The following is a 16,615-nucleotide window of genomic DNA, read 5'->3' on the forward strand; positions in this document are numbered from 1 at the left end:
ACCTGATCTTGCCTTCTCCTCTATCCCATTTTTAGGAGCGTGTTGCAGACTCGGTTGGCTCTGCTTGAGACACTCAAATGCAGGCTGATTCAAACCTATTTTGCCATTCTGTGCCCGAGCACAATGCCATGGGGGGCACTGAATGCCTGCAGTACCCCCTTACCTGCAGCAGGAAGGCACCACGACTGCTGTGCTGCCCACCCAGCTGCCCCCTCCCCACCTTCAGATGGGGATTGGGGATGGGCTCACGAGCACAAAGGACAGCCCAGGCTCAGCAATTGGAAAATACATCAACCATAGAGAATAGAGCTTTAATTTTTCTTTCTGAACAACAATAAGGAACAGTTTACAGTACCAAAAAAAAAAAAAAAAAAAAAAAAAAAAAAAAAAGCATGAATAAAATAATATAAAACAGATATTACACCACAGTGTGGAGTTTAAATCATCTAAGAACATTAGCAGCACTTCTACAAATATATTAAAAGCTATAGTGCTCGTTAACGTCAGATAGAGCAACTCCCAGAGACCAAAATGGCATCCAACATGGAAAAGCAGCAATCAGTGCAGGGCAACACGAAGTCTGACACTGGCACACCACTTCCATTCAGACATTCACCCCCCAGGGGTCCCAGCACGAGGGAGGTGACAACTGTGGGCCTAAGGTGTCACCCAGGTGGGTTTTCCCCCTCCTGGGAGTTCCCCCGTTCAGCATTCTCCCATTCCTACACAACATACCGTCCCCGTGCAGGGGCTCTGTGCCCCCAGGCTCTCTCAGACCCACAGGCACAGCTCTGCCTGTCCCTGCTCGGTCCCCATGTGCAAAATCAGTTTCTAAAAGGAAGTTATTAAAGGGCTGAACTGGACTTTAAGGTGAAACATGCTTATCGTTCATCTAAAATTAGAGCACACTGAAAGAACAAGACAGCTATTCCAACAGGGTGCATTCTCCAGGAAGTTCAAGGGTCAGCCACAGCTTAGAACAAACCCAAGCACCCCGGGCCGTGGGAAGCTGCAGCTCCCAAGCAATTTCAGCTTTGGCCCACAGTGCCATAAACATAAACCTGGTGAGTGAAATGATGGACCACAGGGATGTCAGGTGTCCCCATCAGCAGTGTGTGAAAACAGCAAGGACAGTGACCTTGAGCAAGGATACCTGAGTGCCCGAAACAGCACTTGGCACTAAGTGGCATTTCATCAGCTTGAGGATATCTGAACATCTTTACAACAGAGCTCTGAAATCAGGTTCTGGTGGGACTTAAACGACGTCCACCTTGCCATAAATTGTCGCTCCATCTGCAGATTGTGCTCTTCCACCACCAACTGGTGCTCACGCAACATTAGAATGCCAAAAAATAATGTGCTCAGAACTGCTTGGGACCAGTGAAAATTCCCAAACAAAGACATAGGACAAGTGTTATGAGGAAACTGCCGTGGGCACATGGAGCAGAGGGCTCTGCCATAGGCAGAACAGTGGGGTCTGCAGCACTGACTGTTGCTTCCACTGCAGAGAAATTGGGGAAGAAAGGAAAACTGGCCATCCAGCTGCTTAACCGTGAGTAAAGTAAGAAGGAAGAAAGTAGAGTCTCATTCTGTGACCTTGCTCCTGGTCACCTGTGTGGGATTTATAGGGATGGGGAAAGCACTGCTGATCCTCACTGCGGGTACAGTGAGGGCTGTGGGTGGGAGTTCAGGGACATTCTGCATGGGCGCAGAACAGGGAAGCAGCAGGATGCTCCCAGGCAAAAATCTCTCTCAATCCTCATGAAAAATGTCAGAAGCAAAGCTATTCAGACACCCAACGCAGCAAAACTCCTCTAAAAAATCACTCACTTAGGAACAAAGACGACTCACATAACATTCACATCAGCAACACTGAAAGAGATGGGTACTAAGAGTTATTTAGCAGCAGAAACACTCAGTGCAGGAAAGCAGGCCAGGATCCAAACATTGCACTTAAATGCACCGGGATCAGCTGGGAGCTGAGCTCCAGCAGCAGGCAATGCAACCCGCAGCACTGCAGCTGCTCAGAGCTGGGGAGCACAAGGCCAGCCCTCAGCTTTGCAGCCATTGCGTGGGGCGAATCACAGCTCAGGGTGCTGCTGGGATGGAGAATTCCTCACCCGAGGAGCCGGACAGGATGGCTGTATAAGGGCAGGCAGCCCTGCAGCAGGCTGCTCCTCGCTCAGCTGCAAAGGAGAGTGACTTTAGTAGCCACTGACACAGAACCTGGCTGGCTGTATTCTTTGGACTACCCAGCTGCTCTGCAAATCACAGCAGAGCCCAGCTCTGCGTTGTGCGCTCATGTCAACCCAGGGCAGACACAGCCCTGCACAGCTCTGCCCACGTGAGTTGAAACAGAGCTTCACCCCCACGCTCTGTTTTTCCTTTTTATCCACAGTTGGAAAATCAGAGCTAAACTCAAGCCAAGGTTTGGGGACAGCAGTGCCTCTGCACACACCAGCACAGGGATGGGGGTGTAGCACAGGACAGCTGCAAGGACACCACACAGTTCTTTGAAGCAACACATTTCTTCTCCCTTCTCAAAAAATAACCCACTTAATTCATATATTTTCTCTCTATACCATATATATATATATATAATATATAGACACTATTCTCTGGTAAACATTTACAAGATATGTTGGCAACATTGAAAAGATACATCTCCATTTGCATCACAACGCACGCTCACACACTTCAGCGCACACAGACACACAGGAATGTACAATCAATAAATACTTTTCCTCCCCAAAAGTTATTCAAAAAAAAAAACCAAAACCAACAAACATTGCTATCGAGTGGCCCAAAGGCACTCTGTTCACACGGACAGCAAATATTGTGCAGAATTTCTTGGCTGTTTTTGTTTGAAAACCAAGAAAAGAAAAACCAGAAGCATGAAGGATAAAGTGTCAGCGATGCTTGTCAGGATCGTGTTAAGTTACATAGTGGCTCCCGTCCTTTGGAGGGGATGGGGCAGAGCACTCCCCTTCCCCTTTGGAAGTGGCCACGCAGGCGGACGCTCATCTACCCCAAGACCCAGAGAGAAGAGGAACAATCTGGGAGGGGCACAAGCATCCAGCGCTGCTCTATGCAAAGGCAAGAGATTGGCATGGAAACCTGCAGCTGCTCTCCTCCTCCTGCAGATTTCGGTGCACACCGCCGCTCCCTGCAACCTCTGCATCCCGGCACTGCAGGATGGCTGTGGCTGATCTGCTCACACTGCAAACTCCTTCACTGCAGAACTTTCCTGAAGCTTTCTCTCTGCAGCTGTCTGCCTGTCCTTTTTCTGCAAGCAACATCTAACGCATGCCGTAAGTCATTACGGAGCACAGTCGGCCCAGACAGACGTTCCACAGAAGAAGGGCCCTTTTTCCCTTCTGGCGAGCAGCACTCCAGCAGAAGAGCAGGGCCCTATTGCCCAGAGGGGCGGAGGGCAGAGCGCACACATCACAGGGAGGGGAACACATATTTCTGCAGCCAGACTTGAGAGAAACTCCCTTACAGAGAGCTCCAGCCCAGCATCTCCCCTGCATTCCAGACAGCCCTCTGTGGCCATGCAAAGCCTTCTCTGGCTGAGACAGACCTTCCCATCACCAACACCTCTTCTTTTTTTTTTTTTGTTTTTTTTTTTTTTTACCTGAGTTGAGAAATGAATCCAAATCCAAATCCACACCACAGACGCTCAGCCCCGTGCTGGCAGTGCTACCGAGGCACTTCATGCAGCGTGCTCCAGGGCTGCGATGCTGGAGAGCCACTGCAGGAAAGGTGGCTGCAATGCATCTTCCAAAAGCAAAGACCACTCAGAGACGTTGGGTAAAAGCAGCCCATCACGACCTAACTGGAGACCTTCAATGGGCTCAGGGGGCTTTCCGAGCAGCCCCATAAGCACACAGAAACCTGCAGGCACCAGAGGGACCATTTGCACCGTTCAGCTGTAAGCAGCCACTCTTCCAGCTAACAGAGGAAGAGAGAGGCACCTTCAGAGGGGAGTCAGGACAGCCACTAGGTCAGGAGCTCCCACTTGCCTTTCAAGGAGCTCTCCCCTAATGTGGGTTGCAGAAGGATGGGCAGGAGAGCAGACCCCTAACACAAGCAGCTAGAATAAGGCAGGTACAAAAACCTGGTGTCTGGAGATCCCAGACAAGGCCAGGAGCAGATCTCGGTGTTCAGAGGCATTACAGAGGCTGAATTTTGAAAGAGAAACCCAATGCTGAATTTGGAGCTCTTCCAAAAATCCATCTGCAGACAAAACTCTTGTGTGCTCAGATACCATAGTAACAAACAATGTAAAAATCCAAGGGAGAGAGCAGAGCCCTAAAAATACTAAAGGGGATGCTATGCATCAAGGGACGAGATCAAAAGAAGAGGAATTTCTGTGATCGAAGTCCCTCTCTGCTACTGGCAGAACCTCAGATGTTAGTAAGAAACTGAGTGCTGGCAGCATCCCTGTCTTGCCTGGGCTCGCAGGGCTGGCTGCATTCTCCACACCATGGGTAATGGCCATGGAAGGAAGCAGCTTTATTTCCTCAAAACAAAGGCTGCAGAGCCTGGGTCTGGCAGCCCTGCTCTCCCAGATCTCCAGCGCTGACCTGGGATGCTGGCAACTGCTTCTGCAGTTGGGATGGTAACCAAGTGCTGCACCTTCACTGCAGCAGGGCCAGGAAGCGGCTGCCGGGCCCTACCTCCAAAACAAGTCCCTAGCAATGCAACACAATTGTACAGATCTTTGGTTAAGTCATTGGAGAACGCTGTGCAGATCTGAACCGGAGCCCCCGGCCCTAACACTGAGCACAGCACTTGCAGAGCGATGGGTACTGCCAGTTCAGACAGCAGCGTGTGGCCAACTACCTCACTTCCACTGGTGTGGCACGTCAAGAAAAAGGGAGAGGAAGCATTGGAGGGGAGTCCCAGCTCTCTGTCTGGATGCCTCGTCTTCCCCAGGTCCTTCACTTGTTCTCGATCAGAGTCTGCACTTTGTACACAAGGTCTCGAGCCAGCTTCAAGATCTGCTTGGTGTTGTGCCGCTCGGCCATTTCTGGAACACAGACAGAAGGAACCCACACAGAGGCTACACCCAAGTGCCCAGCAATTTGAGGACCCCCAGGTCCTCTTCTGCCCCACAGCCAAGCTCCAGGCAGCAGCTGTAAATTCACAGCCAAGTTCCCAGGCACCAGCTCTTGTGGATTCCTGACTCTGAAGGGCCATTATTAAAGAGCTCTCCTCACTATGAGCCTGCAGGAAGCACAACCTATGCTCACAGCTGCCTTCAAGCACAGGTAATGCAGGCTGTGGTCAAGGATGGCTCCCCAGGCACTGTCTGAACTCCTCAGAAGCAAGTGATCCCTTTACCACCACGTTCCAAATATCAGCCTCACACAACATACACTGTTCTTTTTCAACATTTACCAGTGCAGTCAGGACATGACTGTCTACAGTCAGCCAGACGTGTTGCCTCCCTCTGAGCAGCTGCCACAAATTCATCCCAACAGAATACAAACCATACCATTGAAAAACTTGATGATGTCTGTAAAATCCATGTTGTTCTCCAAGATGATGTCCCGGTACATTTCCACCAAAGCCAGAGCTATGAAGAGCACATAGTGTGCAGAGGAAACATGTGCAGCTGCCCAGATGGTCTCCCAGACGGCGAACACATCGTCATACACCAGCTCTGTTAGGAGAGGAAAAGCCCAACTGTCACACATCAGCCACAGGCTTCCATCAGCCTGACTCACAGCAGCATTCACTGCAGAAGATGTGCTGGTGGCTTCTTGCCACAACAACCTGTTCCAAAGAACAAGTCAGTCATCGCAGAGACAAACATTCTGGCCTGCAGCAGGTGGGACAGACTGCAGGACATAAACCTGCTGGAGGCTCACCAGCAACTCTGGAGCAACAGGTTCTGATCTAGACAGAAAAGTCAGCCACAATCCCAGCAGGGAGAAGCAAAACAGGAACACACGGCAAACCTTGCTTTCAACCTCCCTTCACTGGTCTCAGCTGTCCCTCTCCCTGCACACACCTCTCTTGAAGTCCAGAAGAAACCATCGGTAGCAGAAGTAGAAATGGGTGTAATCACCATTCTGGTGCATCAGCTCAAAGAGCTCAGAGTCCAGAATCTGCCAAGAAAAGCCAAAGGAAATCCATCAGTGTACACCAGAGACACCAGCGATGCTCTCCCTGCTCCCATCGCTCTCCTCCCATATCTCTGTTTCACACCTTCACCCTCCTTTGCAGCCCTGGCACAGGTTATTCCCAGGCTCTCCTTACAGCACCCCCTGCTCCCCACAGCAGCCCCTTCTCAGTCCCCATCCCCAGAACAGAAGAGGCTGTCGAACCCAAGCCAGGACCACCCTACCTGGATCAGAGATCTCATGTTGGCAAAGTGAGTGTCCATGGCTCCGCCGTGGGGGAAATTCTGATTCATCCTTTTCATGAGCTCAGTGAAACAACTGAAAGCCAGGGCCTCTGCACAGGGAGGAGAGATGGTCACTGTTGCCATGCATGTCACCACAGCTGCCCCATGTCGGGAAAGGAGCATCGCTCCCACTCCACACACACAGAGCCAGGAAGGCACAGCAGGGGTAACCCAGCAGATCCTCTCACACCCCCACCACAGTGCTGGGGAGGGGGCAGAGCCCACCACTCACCGTCATCCAGGATGACCAGGAGAGGAGCCAGCAGGTCGCACATCCCCTGCACGTAGCCAACCTCAATGTGCTGCCAGATGTAGCTGGGAGAGAGAAGGAAAGGCAGCATCAGCCCCTACCCCACACACCAGTGCCACTGCCTGCTGGCGTGTGCCCTGCCTTCATTCTTCACATGCTGGCATGCTCTGCAAGCTGCCACCAGCCCATGGGCGCGGGCAGTTGGGGCATATCAGACATGTTTGTTCCATTACACCCATGCTCTGCTCCCTTGCAGCTGGCCTGTAAATGATTAAGTTCCCATAGTGACTTTCAGGGAAGTCATGCATGGTACAGCACTAGATCAACACCGTGCAAAGATTGCTGCATGGGGAACAGGTGCAGGGAAAAGTGAAAGCAGAAAGCACAGCAAGATGCAGTGCCTGGGCAAAGGGCAGAGTTTGTGCACTTATCTCCCATTCTCACCCTGCCCCTTGATTCATCCCTTTGGCTGGGGGAACGCCAAGGGGACACAGCCTGCTCCGCTTCCCTGGGCCGAGCATCCCAGGAAGCCATCAGCCCTGCAGAGATATCTTCCCATATTTGGTAGCAAGACAAAATGTGTTCAGAAAGGATTCCGATCCACTGCTGGCACAGAGAAACAATCCTTTCCACCCTGCCCCCTAGTCTTCCAAATCCTGCTGCATCGCAAGTCTCATCTCAGCACAGATCTCCAGCTCCGGCTGCCAGATAAAGCGACAGCTCCAATGAAACAGCAGCTTCTCCTCATATTTGCAATATGACTAACGATGTTTTAGCCTCCACTGCCCCTGCAGCAGCCACAGCAGCTGAGCTGGAGCTGCTCTGAGTCGGTGAATGTCACACAGCAACCTCTTAGTCACAGGGATAAGCAAAGAGAATCAGAAACACACCCAGGTACTCCTGTCTCCTTGCGTGGGCACGAACCACTGCGTTGTTTCAGGTACTCCTCATTAGCACCAGAGTTTTGTGGGCTGATCCTCACCCTTAATTTTCCTGGTTCATTCCCCAGAGCAGGCAGGCTGCGCTGCATTCACACACACGGGCAGCCCCAGGGAGCCCTCAGTTTGGCCCAGGCTGTGCTCACAGCCTGCCAGCACCCCACATGGCCTGGCCCACCCCCCAACCCAGCTCCCACCTGCACATGATGTTGCGGAGCTTCTCCAGGTTGGTGGGGGTGAAGTACCAGTAGTTGCGGTCGCACCGCTGCACGTCCTTCTCGATGCGATGCAGGTTCACCGTGTACATGTCCAGCAGCTCCGGCTGCCAAAACAGTGCCCAAATTGATTTGTTTGCAAAGAAAAAACAACAGAAGGTGTAAATGCAAAGGAGCAACGTGGCAGTTCAGGGCAGAAGCCGGACAGCCCCTGTGCACACAGCTGCTGGATTAGCACGGGGCGACTGCAGGTAAATGGTGTGAGGCTCACAAGGAAAGCCAGCAGTGACCAATACTTACAGAGTAGGTGACACCTGCTGAGGAGACGGGAGATGCTTCGCTGTTGGCCAGATCAGCCACAGCCAGCGAGTCCAGCTGCGGGTACAAGCTCTCCATCTCTGGTTCCTCAGAGAGGTTATCCTCACTCTCCACCAAGCTTTGCTTTTCAGCTTCGCTGTCTGCCCAGCTCTCCACCACTGTCAGTGCCACAGCATCACAAGCACGCAGGACCGCCGCCGAGCTCTCAGCCACAGAAATGAAGTCCATGCCTCCACCAGCGGGAAATTCGCCTTCCAGGCTGTCCTGGCCTTGCAGCTTTTCCTCCTGCAGGGCTCCATCCAGGTCCTGCGGAGCCGGCTCTGAGCCGCCTGCCCTCCCCTGTGAGCTGGCTGAGGACTTGGTGGTCTCCAGAGCGCTGTCCTCATTGCTGAAGCTGCGCTCCGAGAAGCCCGAAGTGATGGAGAAGTTCTGGGAAGAGGGGTGACCCGAATCAGGGGAACACGTGCCGTTGGGGACGGTCCCATTGGGGATCTTGCTTTGCTTGCCATCTTCAAGCTGAGTGTCTGCTTCCGTCTGCTCCACCTCATCAACTGACTCAAACACCTGCATGAGGGAATTCCTGGGCATAGGGATGGGACAACTCCCCTGCAGATGTCCTCACCCTCAGGCTCCCTGTTCGCCCTTGGCAGATCAGTGCTTGCCTTTGCATAACCCAGTCCCCCAACTCCCAAGAACTACACTTTACTCAGTGCAATCTATGGGGCAGAATGTCATTTAAACCCACTGATTCAACACGTTACTAACACATGGAGCAGCCAAACGCCCTCCTGTGTGAGGTCTGCTGCTCACCTGCGTGCTGGAGCTGGAGTCGCTTTGCAGCCGGACGTGATTCTGTCGGCCGGAGCTGCAGCTCTGCGAGGACTGCAAGGGGGAGAGAAAGCACTGAAATAGCAAAGGGCACTGGGTCTGGGAGGAGGGGATTTTGCACATTTGCACCACGCTGCCAGAGGTGGGCACTTCTGCATGTAAAGAGGGAGGTAAAAATGCACGCAATAAATTCTCCTATTTGAACTATGTCAGATGAGCTCTCTGATCTGTCCCACCTGGCCTCAGCCTTTCACAAGCCAACAACTAAGCCAACACAGCGGTTCAAGTGCTGTGTGTTTGGGTCTGAATTGAACTGCTCTCTTCGGGCCTTCACAGAGGTCACGCTGTCTCCTCAGAGTGCAGATTTCTACTAATCTCTGTCCTAATTTGGCAGCAAAGCGTCTCAGTTTACATAAACGATGAAGTCACGGGCTATAAAACAATCCCTCGAAGCATATTAATGCTTGTTTTCCTTTAAGAAAAGGACAAGTATTGATGTCTTAAGCCAGATTCCATCCAGGCAGCACCTCCAGAAGCCAACAGCACCATTCTCTGCCTCCCAGCTGAAGCACAGAAGGACACGCTGGGCTCTGCATTGAGCAGCTCAGGGCTTTGCCCCACAGGTTCCCTCTGAGCCTCCTCTGGAGCCCGCAGATCTAGGTGTACAGAGCATGGCAATGACATCACACCGAAACAATGGGGGTTTTAAGAAAGCACATTGCTTTCAGAGCAGCAGCAGGAGCTGTTCCCACCCTAACATTGTGGGGCTCCGGCAGAGAGAGGAAGGGCGACAGCTTTCCTCCATTACCATGGGAACGTTTTACAGCAGGAAATTTCACGTTAAGAGGGGAAAAGGGTGAATTTTGGCATGTATGAACAGCCAGCTTCCCTCCCAGCACACGTTCCCCGTACAGGCAGTGAGCACAAAGCCAGAACCGCAGCGGAGATGCTACAAGGATGGGAACGATTCGCAGAGCCGCGGCAGTGCCAACCCACAGCCCACTCCTCCTCCGCGTCGCCCCTGGCACAGAGCCCTCCCTGCCCTTCTCCTGCATCACACAGACCCCAGGAACACCAAGGGATGCTCCACAGGACTGGGGCTGCTGCCCTCTGCCGGGACCCACTGGCTGCAAGCTCCCATTGCCCTGCAGCATGCTGACAGCCCTCTTGAGCCTCCGCACTCTCACCTCGTTGCTGATTGTTGAGTCCCTGTGCATCATCCTCTGGATGTGGGAATCCAAGCTGGCCCCAGAGGAGCACTTGGCCAGAGCTGCTGCGTGAGACTCCTTCTCCCTCTGCCGGACGATGGCCTCACAGCCCAGCCACTCTGCCATGGTGTGCTCGTAGCAGGTGCGGATCTGGTCATCAGCCTGCAGCAGTGGGACAAAGGGTCTCTGAATGGCGTGGGCTCTGGCAGGCACGTGGATGCTTGGAGCTGGGAATCACCACAGGCACACCAAGGCAGCGCACCAGGCTGCAGAGCTGGCAGCACGCTCATACCAACCTCCTTCCTTTCCGCTTCTGTCATCCCAAACTGATAATGGCCCAAAAGGAAGGGCCAGACAGCCTTCCTGATCTCGTGCTGGATCCCACCGTAGTAGATCAGCCGCAGCAGCTCCTGGTCCTCATAACTCTGTGTGAAGAGCCCCACGTCAGCACAGACACAGGCAGGACTGTGGATGCAAGCACCGCCCCAACCTGGCCACCTCCAGCACCCAGAGCAGTGCCAAGATGCTGACCATCACATGCTCATCCACTGCAAGAGCCCTCTCAGATCCCCACTTGGGCTTAAGCACAGCCAGAAGCCCCTGCAGATGGGTATTTTGGGAACTACTGGCTCACCACAAGTAGCCCACCAAAGCTACCTGAGGATACCACCGTGCCACTGTGTCTCAGGAGAGTGTCTTGGCAGCACTGGCCTTACCGTGCTGTCCTCCAGATATTTCTGCCATATGTCCACAGTCAGTCCTGAGCTAGCACTGCAGGGCACGTCGGGAGACACGATGCTGTGGTTAACCAGTGCAGAGAGGTGGGTTCGCACCGTGGAGAGGTGTCTGCAGTAGGCCAGCCCTGCAACAGGCAGAAGCAAAAACTCACCCTGGGGAACTAAGGATGAAGGGCTGGGGACAGCCCTGATCAGTCCTTGGAGATCTTCTCAAGCCTGCTGGGACAAGCTGGCATATCGTTGTCTTTTCCCACCAGCCCTGATGCTCGCTGGGATGCAGGCTGACCTTCAGACCAGAATTCAGCTGTCTGCTCCCAATCCGGAGCACGTGAACATGGAGCCGTACATGCAACAGGCTGATCCTGGTCCCCACCATCCTGCTGCCTCAGCACCACTCTGCCCTGAGCCCAGAACCTTGTCCCTTGCCCAGCATATGTCCTAAGGCACCACAGATGCAACAAGTACTCACAGCCATAGAAAGCCCGGGAGAGGATCTGGTACTTCATATTGTCACACAGGAGCTTCAGAGGAGCTCTGCCAACAAAAACAAACCAAATGCGAGGGGAGGAAATGTTCCCATGCCCTCACCCTCCTGCTTGGATCTGACTGTTCCAGCTTTGCCTTCACAGATGCACCTCGGGAGCTCTGCTCAGCGTGGGAGCAGCATTCTTGCACCCAGGACACAGCCATAGAGCAGCTGGAAGAGCCCCTACAGCACAGCTGCTCTTGTTTGGCTATCCACTGAATCTGAGCTATAAGCCCTGCTGTATCCAACCTTATTTCATAGAATCATAGAATGGCCTGAGTCGAAAAGGTCCACATTGCTCATCCAGTTCCAATCCCCTGCTATGTGCAGGGTCACCAACCAGCAGCCCAGGCTGCCCAGAGCCACATCCAGCCTGGCCTTGAATGCCTGCAGGGATGGGGCATCCACAGCCTCCTTGGGCAACCTGTGCCAGTGCCTCACCACCCTCTGAGTGAAAAACTTCCTCCTATTTCCCCAAGTGAGCAGCACAGCCCTCCTACCTCTCATGGCTGCAGCCGTTGGCCGGCGCACTGTCAGAGGAGCCGCTCTGTGAGCAGGAGGAGCAGGAGGACTTGCGGGTGCTGGGCTGCCATATGGGAGGGAGGCCAGGGCCCTGGGTATCCATCAGGTCCTGGGGCACTGTGAAGGCAGAGAGAGGAATCAGACACAGGCAGTGCCCTGAGGTCGGGCTGACAGAGGATCAGCAGCTGCAGCACCCAATTTGCATCCCAAGGAGACTCCAGCAAGCAGGCAAGGCCTGCAGCAGGTGATCACAGCAGTGGTGAGCTCAGGAGAAAGGGAAGGAAACAAAGAGCACTGATGAGAGAGAGCAATAGAACCATCTGCTAATTAACGCAGTGCCTTCAGCAAGCTCATCTTAAACCCAGTGCTGACTGAGGCAGAAAGCAAACCTCATCACAGGGAGACCAGGGACAACAGGCTGTCACAAAGATGAGAAAAAACATGATTGAAAACTACCATTGCCCCAGGAGGAATGGATCACTGGAAGGGAAAAGCCTTCATCTCTAACAACACCAGAACCCCATCCAGGGAAAGACAGGAACATCCAAATCACAAGGCAGGAGATGAACATCTTGATGAGGGAAACAGCAGGAGTGCTCAGCAGCTCTTGTTGTCATTTGTTAAATTCCTGCTTAAACTCAGAACTGCTACGGCAATGGCCTCAATTCTGCAAGCTGGGAGCTTGAGCAGCCCCTGCCCTTCAGTATGGGTAAGAAAAATGTTGAAATATTCCCATTAAAGCCTTCTCCCTTTCCATCACACTGAGCAGGAGCTGATGGGTCAGTGACACAGAACACTTCTGCAGGAATTGCCAAGTGACAACACAGCGAGCATCGCACAGACATGACGACAGCTGCATTACACTGATGCTGAGCTGCTCCCCGAGCTGCCGGGGGGGGCTGGGGCACAGTGGAGAGAACTGGAGACCGTTTGTGGATCACCACCGCCTTGCTTGCAGCTGGAGTCCTCACCACCTTCCCTCTCGCAGCAGTGATGGAGATCACAGACGCAAGGAATGGATGGAAATGACCATTAATGGTAACTAGAGACACAGAGACAGGACAGGGGCACAAATGAAAGCAGGAAAGAATTCGCAGAGGAGAAAGAACTGATGCAGTTCCACTTCCCTCTGGGAAAATCTGTAGGAAGTGCACAGACTGAAGACGCCATCTGAGGTGATAGCAACAACTCATTTAACAGAAAATTTGGCCCCCAGCATAGAATTTTAAGGGGTAGATCAAAAGGAAGCTCCAGCTATCAGCTATTTTAACCTCAATTTGATTTTTATCTGACTCACTGGGTTGTGTTAGTCAGCCAAAGGCAGAAAAAGCTCATCATCTGCAGGGATGAGGCAGGAGATACGACTGCCCCCTGCTAGCCTCAAAAGTATGGAATGAGATTTTGATCAAATTTCATAGCTTTCTGTTACATTTTTGTTTCTCCCCTTCACAAAGCCATCTACGATGCTTCCAGAGACTCATGAAGGTGTTCTGCTACAGAACAGTGAAGACAAATACACAGCACTGCAGCCAAGCACACTGTTCTGATCCTTCACAGCTGGACATCGAGAGAGAGGTTTCTGGTCTGGTGACTCCAGCAGCATCCATTCCCTGCTGGGGGTGTTTGGAGGTGAAGGCAGGTGGGCCAAGCCTGGCAGCACACAGAGATCTGCTGCCTCTGCCCTGTGTGCTGGAAGGAATACGGCTGGATGCAACACAGCACCAGCACTTGGCCTGGTGGGAGCAAGAGGAGAATCAGCCCTGTGGTCTTGTCATGATGAAAAATGACCCCATTCAGACACCCATTTCCTGGAAGGAGGAAGAAAACACGACCAAAGGGAAGCCTGCTGCTGAAATAACGTGCAGGACTGCAGAAACTAAGCTTTCCACGGCGAGTGGAAGGTATAAAAACACATGACAATTAAATGCTACAAGCAAAGCCTGTTCCTCTGGAACTCCTCCCTGGTGTGATTTGCACTGTGTGCCCACCAGCGCTCGCTCATACACCAGGCACAACCCACCCAAAACGCTCCCTGCCAACGCACTCACCAAATTCAGACTGTGTCCCCGGGTAGATTATTCTGAAAACATAATCTGTGGCTTCGTCATCTTCCTTGTCAGACGCAGACTCGGAGGAGCCCTGGGGACTTCGTTTCCTCAGCCTGGGAAACACCTTGCCCTACAGAACAAAACCTGCTCTTCACAAAGCCCCACCGTGCAGGGCAGTGCGATGCTGCCTCGCTGCCGACCTGCTGCCCAGCCAGAGCACTCTGTCAGCCTGGGGGATGCCTGCATGTTCCCTGTGCTGGAGCAGTCTTTGGATCGAGCAGAGAACACATATCTACACATCCCTTCTACGCACACAGTACTGCATGGCAAGGTCCACGAGAACCAGACCAACACATCCCGCTTTTACTGGTGGATGTAAGGAGGGTGCATGAGGTGCTGTTTGAAATGCAGCCTCCAGTCACACCGGGCAGCAGAGCTGCTCTGAGACACATCCCAATGGGCCGGCCAGCAGGAAACCCCCCCAAGCACGGGTTCAGGGAAGAAGCCCAGCTCTGTGCACCTACCTTTCCCCGCTGGGACCAGAGCGGTGGGTCCAGCTGCCCGTGGGGCAGGAGGCCGTTCTCCAGGCAGGACAGGAACTGCAGCAAGTGTCCTCCTCTGGGGAACCGCAGCGGAGGCCTCTGGATCCCATCCTGGCTCACCAAGACAACCGTTCCACCACTGTCTACTATTAGCAACAGGGACAGCAGAGAGAAGACACACATGAATGAGGGAAACATGACCAGCCAAAAATGAAGAAAGCAGGCAAGAAAGCTCAGGGAATTGTCTTTCTGGCATGCAAAACAAAGATTTTTCAATCCTCGCTTGGATTCTTTCCTAGGTCCATTGCAAGCCCTGGCCTGGGAGATCAAACCCTCAAAACCACAGAGCACTGTTCTACAGGGATTCCTCTCCAGCCAAGCACCACAACCAGGACCTGATTTAAAGGATTTCCTAGAAGCATTTACAGAGCAGCGACCACCCAGAGCTCCTGACGTCCGCCCTGGAGCTGAATGGAAACATTCCATCCCCACACAGGCACATCCCTGTGTGCCAATGCCAAGGTGATAACAGCCCCAGCAGCCCCTGCTCTGGCCTTACCTTGCTGGTGGCAGTGCAAATAGACGATCTCCTCCAGGCGAATAGTCATGGCATAGTCCCAGTACACACTGGAACAGAGAAGGAGAGCAAGCTTTAGTTCAGGCATGCAGCAGGCTCTGCTTCTCTTCACTGCAGCTCCAAACCCTGCCTCCAGCTATCCTGACACTGGGGGAAGCTACAGAAAAGACGAGTCCCAGCAGCAGTACCAGTGTCACCAGGCCACAGAGGAAGAGGCAGCTTCCTTCCAGAACCAATTACTGCCCCTGCTGCTCAGTGAGGGCAAATCCAGCCCAGAACAGTGCAGCTCAAGCCTGGGCCACAGTTCTGCCCAGCTCCTGTACCCAAAGGGAATGGAAATAAACCCCAGCAACCTGTGCTGTTTCAAAGCTGAAAATGGATTTGGTTCATCTGTCACTTTACCAAAATAGTGCTTCAAATGAAGGTGTTAAAGTACGGCTCACAAAACACATGGAAGGGAAGATGTCACTTCTTGTAGGTTTGTGCTTTGCCATCTGACTCCTCTCCTCCGTGGCCACATCTGGACACTGGGATGTAGTAGAGCTTAGGCTGATGCCCGAGTCAAAAACCCAGCAAAGTAGTGTTGAGATGGAAATAGCATTTTAGGGGGAAGGTACCAGGTATAAGGGAATGGCCCAGGTGCCAAGAAGAAAGAGGAGATGAAAAGAACAGAGGTAAACAAAACCCAGAATGCTAGAATTGAGAATAAACAAAACTGTCAGCAAGTTTTGTTGAAGATCTTTACCCCAGGACAAAGGAAGGATGTTATAATGCTGCAGCTTTCCTGGAGGATTTGCTTTGTTTTGTTTTTGTTGCCTGTTTTTTTCTTTTCCTTAGAGGCAAACTGGGACCTGCCATGACTCAGCAGTTAAGTTAAAAGAATGCAGCTATCAGGAGAAATGCCAGCAGCCCATAATGCAACCTCAGGCAAAGGGCATGGTAATGTGCTGCTCAGCTCATGTGTTTGTCTCCTGAGCAGTCCTCAGCTGGAGGAATGAACCCCAAGGGCTCTGTTAAATCAGAGGGATTTGGAACACCTGCACAGCACTACAAAATGGAACCCCACTCTGCTACCCTTTCCATTATTATCCAGGAACTGATCATGTCTGCAGATACCCTTCCTTATTTAGGAGCTTCTCACTTTCCCAATTTAACCAGCAACAGAGGAGAACAACAAATCACACCGCTGGGCACCTTTTAGAACCTTCTCCAGTTACCTTGCTGAACATTCCCAGCAGAGATGGGCTGCATCCACAGCATCCCCCACCACCACAAAACCCATGGGAACCTTTGGCCCTTCTGCCCCATTTGAGCACACTGAGAAGTCGAGTCACCTCTTCTCGTAGTCCAGATCCCCCACGGAGCCATTCATCAGCTGGTTGGGGGTCCACTTCAGTGCCATGATGTCAGCAGTTTGGTGAAGGGACAAATAGCCTGGGATGGCCTCCATATCATCTCTCTTGAGAAGGGAAATGCAGAGAGAGAGAG

At 52.6% G+C, this 16,615-nt stretch overlaps 1 protein-coding gene across 4 annotated transcripts in view; it reads right to left on the reverse strand.

The window, feature by feature from the left end:
- Positions 1-297: 297 nt before the first annotated feature.
- The window catches only part of SGSM1 (small G protein signaling modulator 1), a 29,056-nt gene continuing 12,738 nt past the window's right edge, over positions 298-16,615 (reverse strand). Inside the window, exons 9-26 of one of the 4 annotated variants that reach the window (XM_052691091.1) lie at positions 16,462-16,586; positions 15,110-15,177; positions 14,533-14,693; positions 14,009-14,138; positions 12,823-13,002; positions 11,939-12,077; positions 11,382-11,446; positions 10,892-11,037; positions 10,472-10,600; positions 10,155-10,337; positions 8,950-9,021; positions 8,122-8,703; positions 7,804-7,928; positions 6,651-6,733; positions 6,359-6,468; positions 6,023-6,119; positions 5,504-5,671; positions 298-5,035 (exon numbers count right to left, since the gene is read on the reverse strand). In XM_052691091.1, coding sequence (XP_052547051.1) covers positions 4,947-5,035; positions 5,504-5,671; positions 6,023-6,119; positions 6,359-6,468; positions 6,651-6,733; positions 7,804-7,928; positions 8,122-8,703; positions 8,950-9,021; positions 10,155-10,337; positions 10,472-10,600; positions 10,892-11,037; positions 11,382-11,446; positions 11,939-12,077; positions 12,823-13,002; positions 14,009-14,138; positions 14,533-14,693; positions 15,110-15,177; positions 16,462-16,586 — 2,652 coding nt within the window. In that variant the 3' untranslated portion in view covers positions 298-4,946. Of the gene's footprint in view, positions 5,036-5,503; positions 5,672-6,022; positions 6,120-6,358; positions 6,469-6,650; positions 6,734-7,803; positions 7,929-8,121; positions 8,704-8,949; positions 9,022-10,154; positions 10,338-10,471; positions 10,601-10,891; positions 11,038-11,381; positions 11,447-11,938; positions 12,078-12,822; positions 13,003-14,008; positions 14,139-14,532; positions 14,697-15,109; positions 15,178-16,461; positions 16,587-16,615 lie in introns of all 4 variants that reach the window. The other 3 variants (XM_052691092.1, XM_052691090.1, XM_052691093.1) reach the window with 3 other exon arrangements.

This window comes from Tympanuchus pallidicinctus, unplaced genomic scaffold (genome assembly GCF_026119805.1).
Source record: "Tympanuchus pallidicinctus isolate F22 unplaced genomic scaffold, pur_lepc_1.0 scaffold28, whole genome shotgun sequence".
In the NCBI taxonomy this organism is placed as follows: domain Eukaryota; kingdom Metazoa; phylum Chordata; class Aves; order Galliformes; family Phasianidae; genus Tympanuchus; species Tympanuchus pallidicinctus.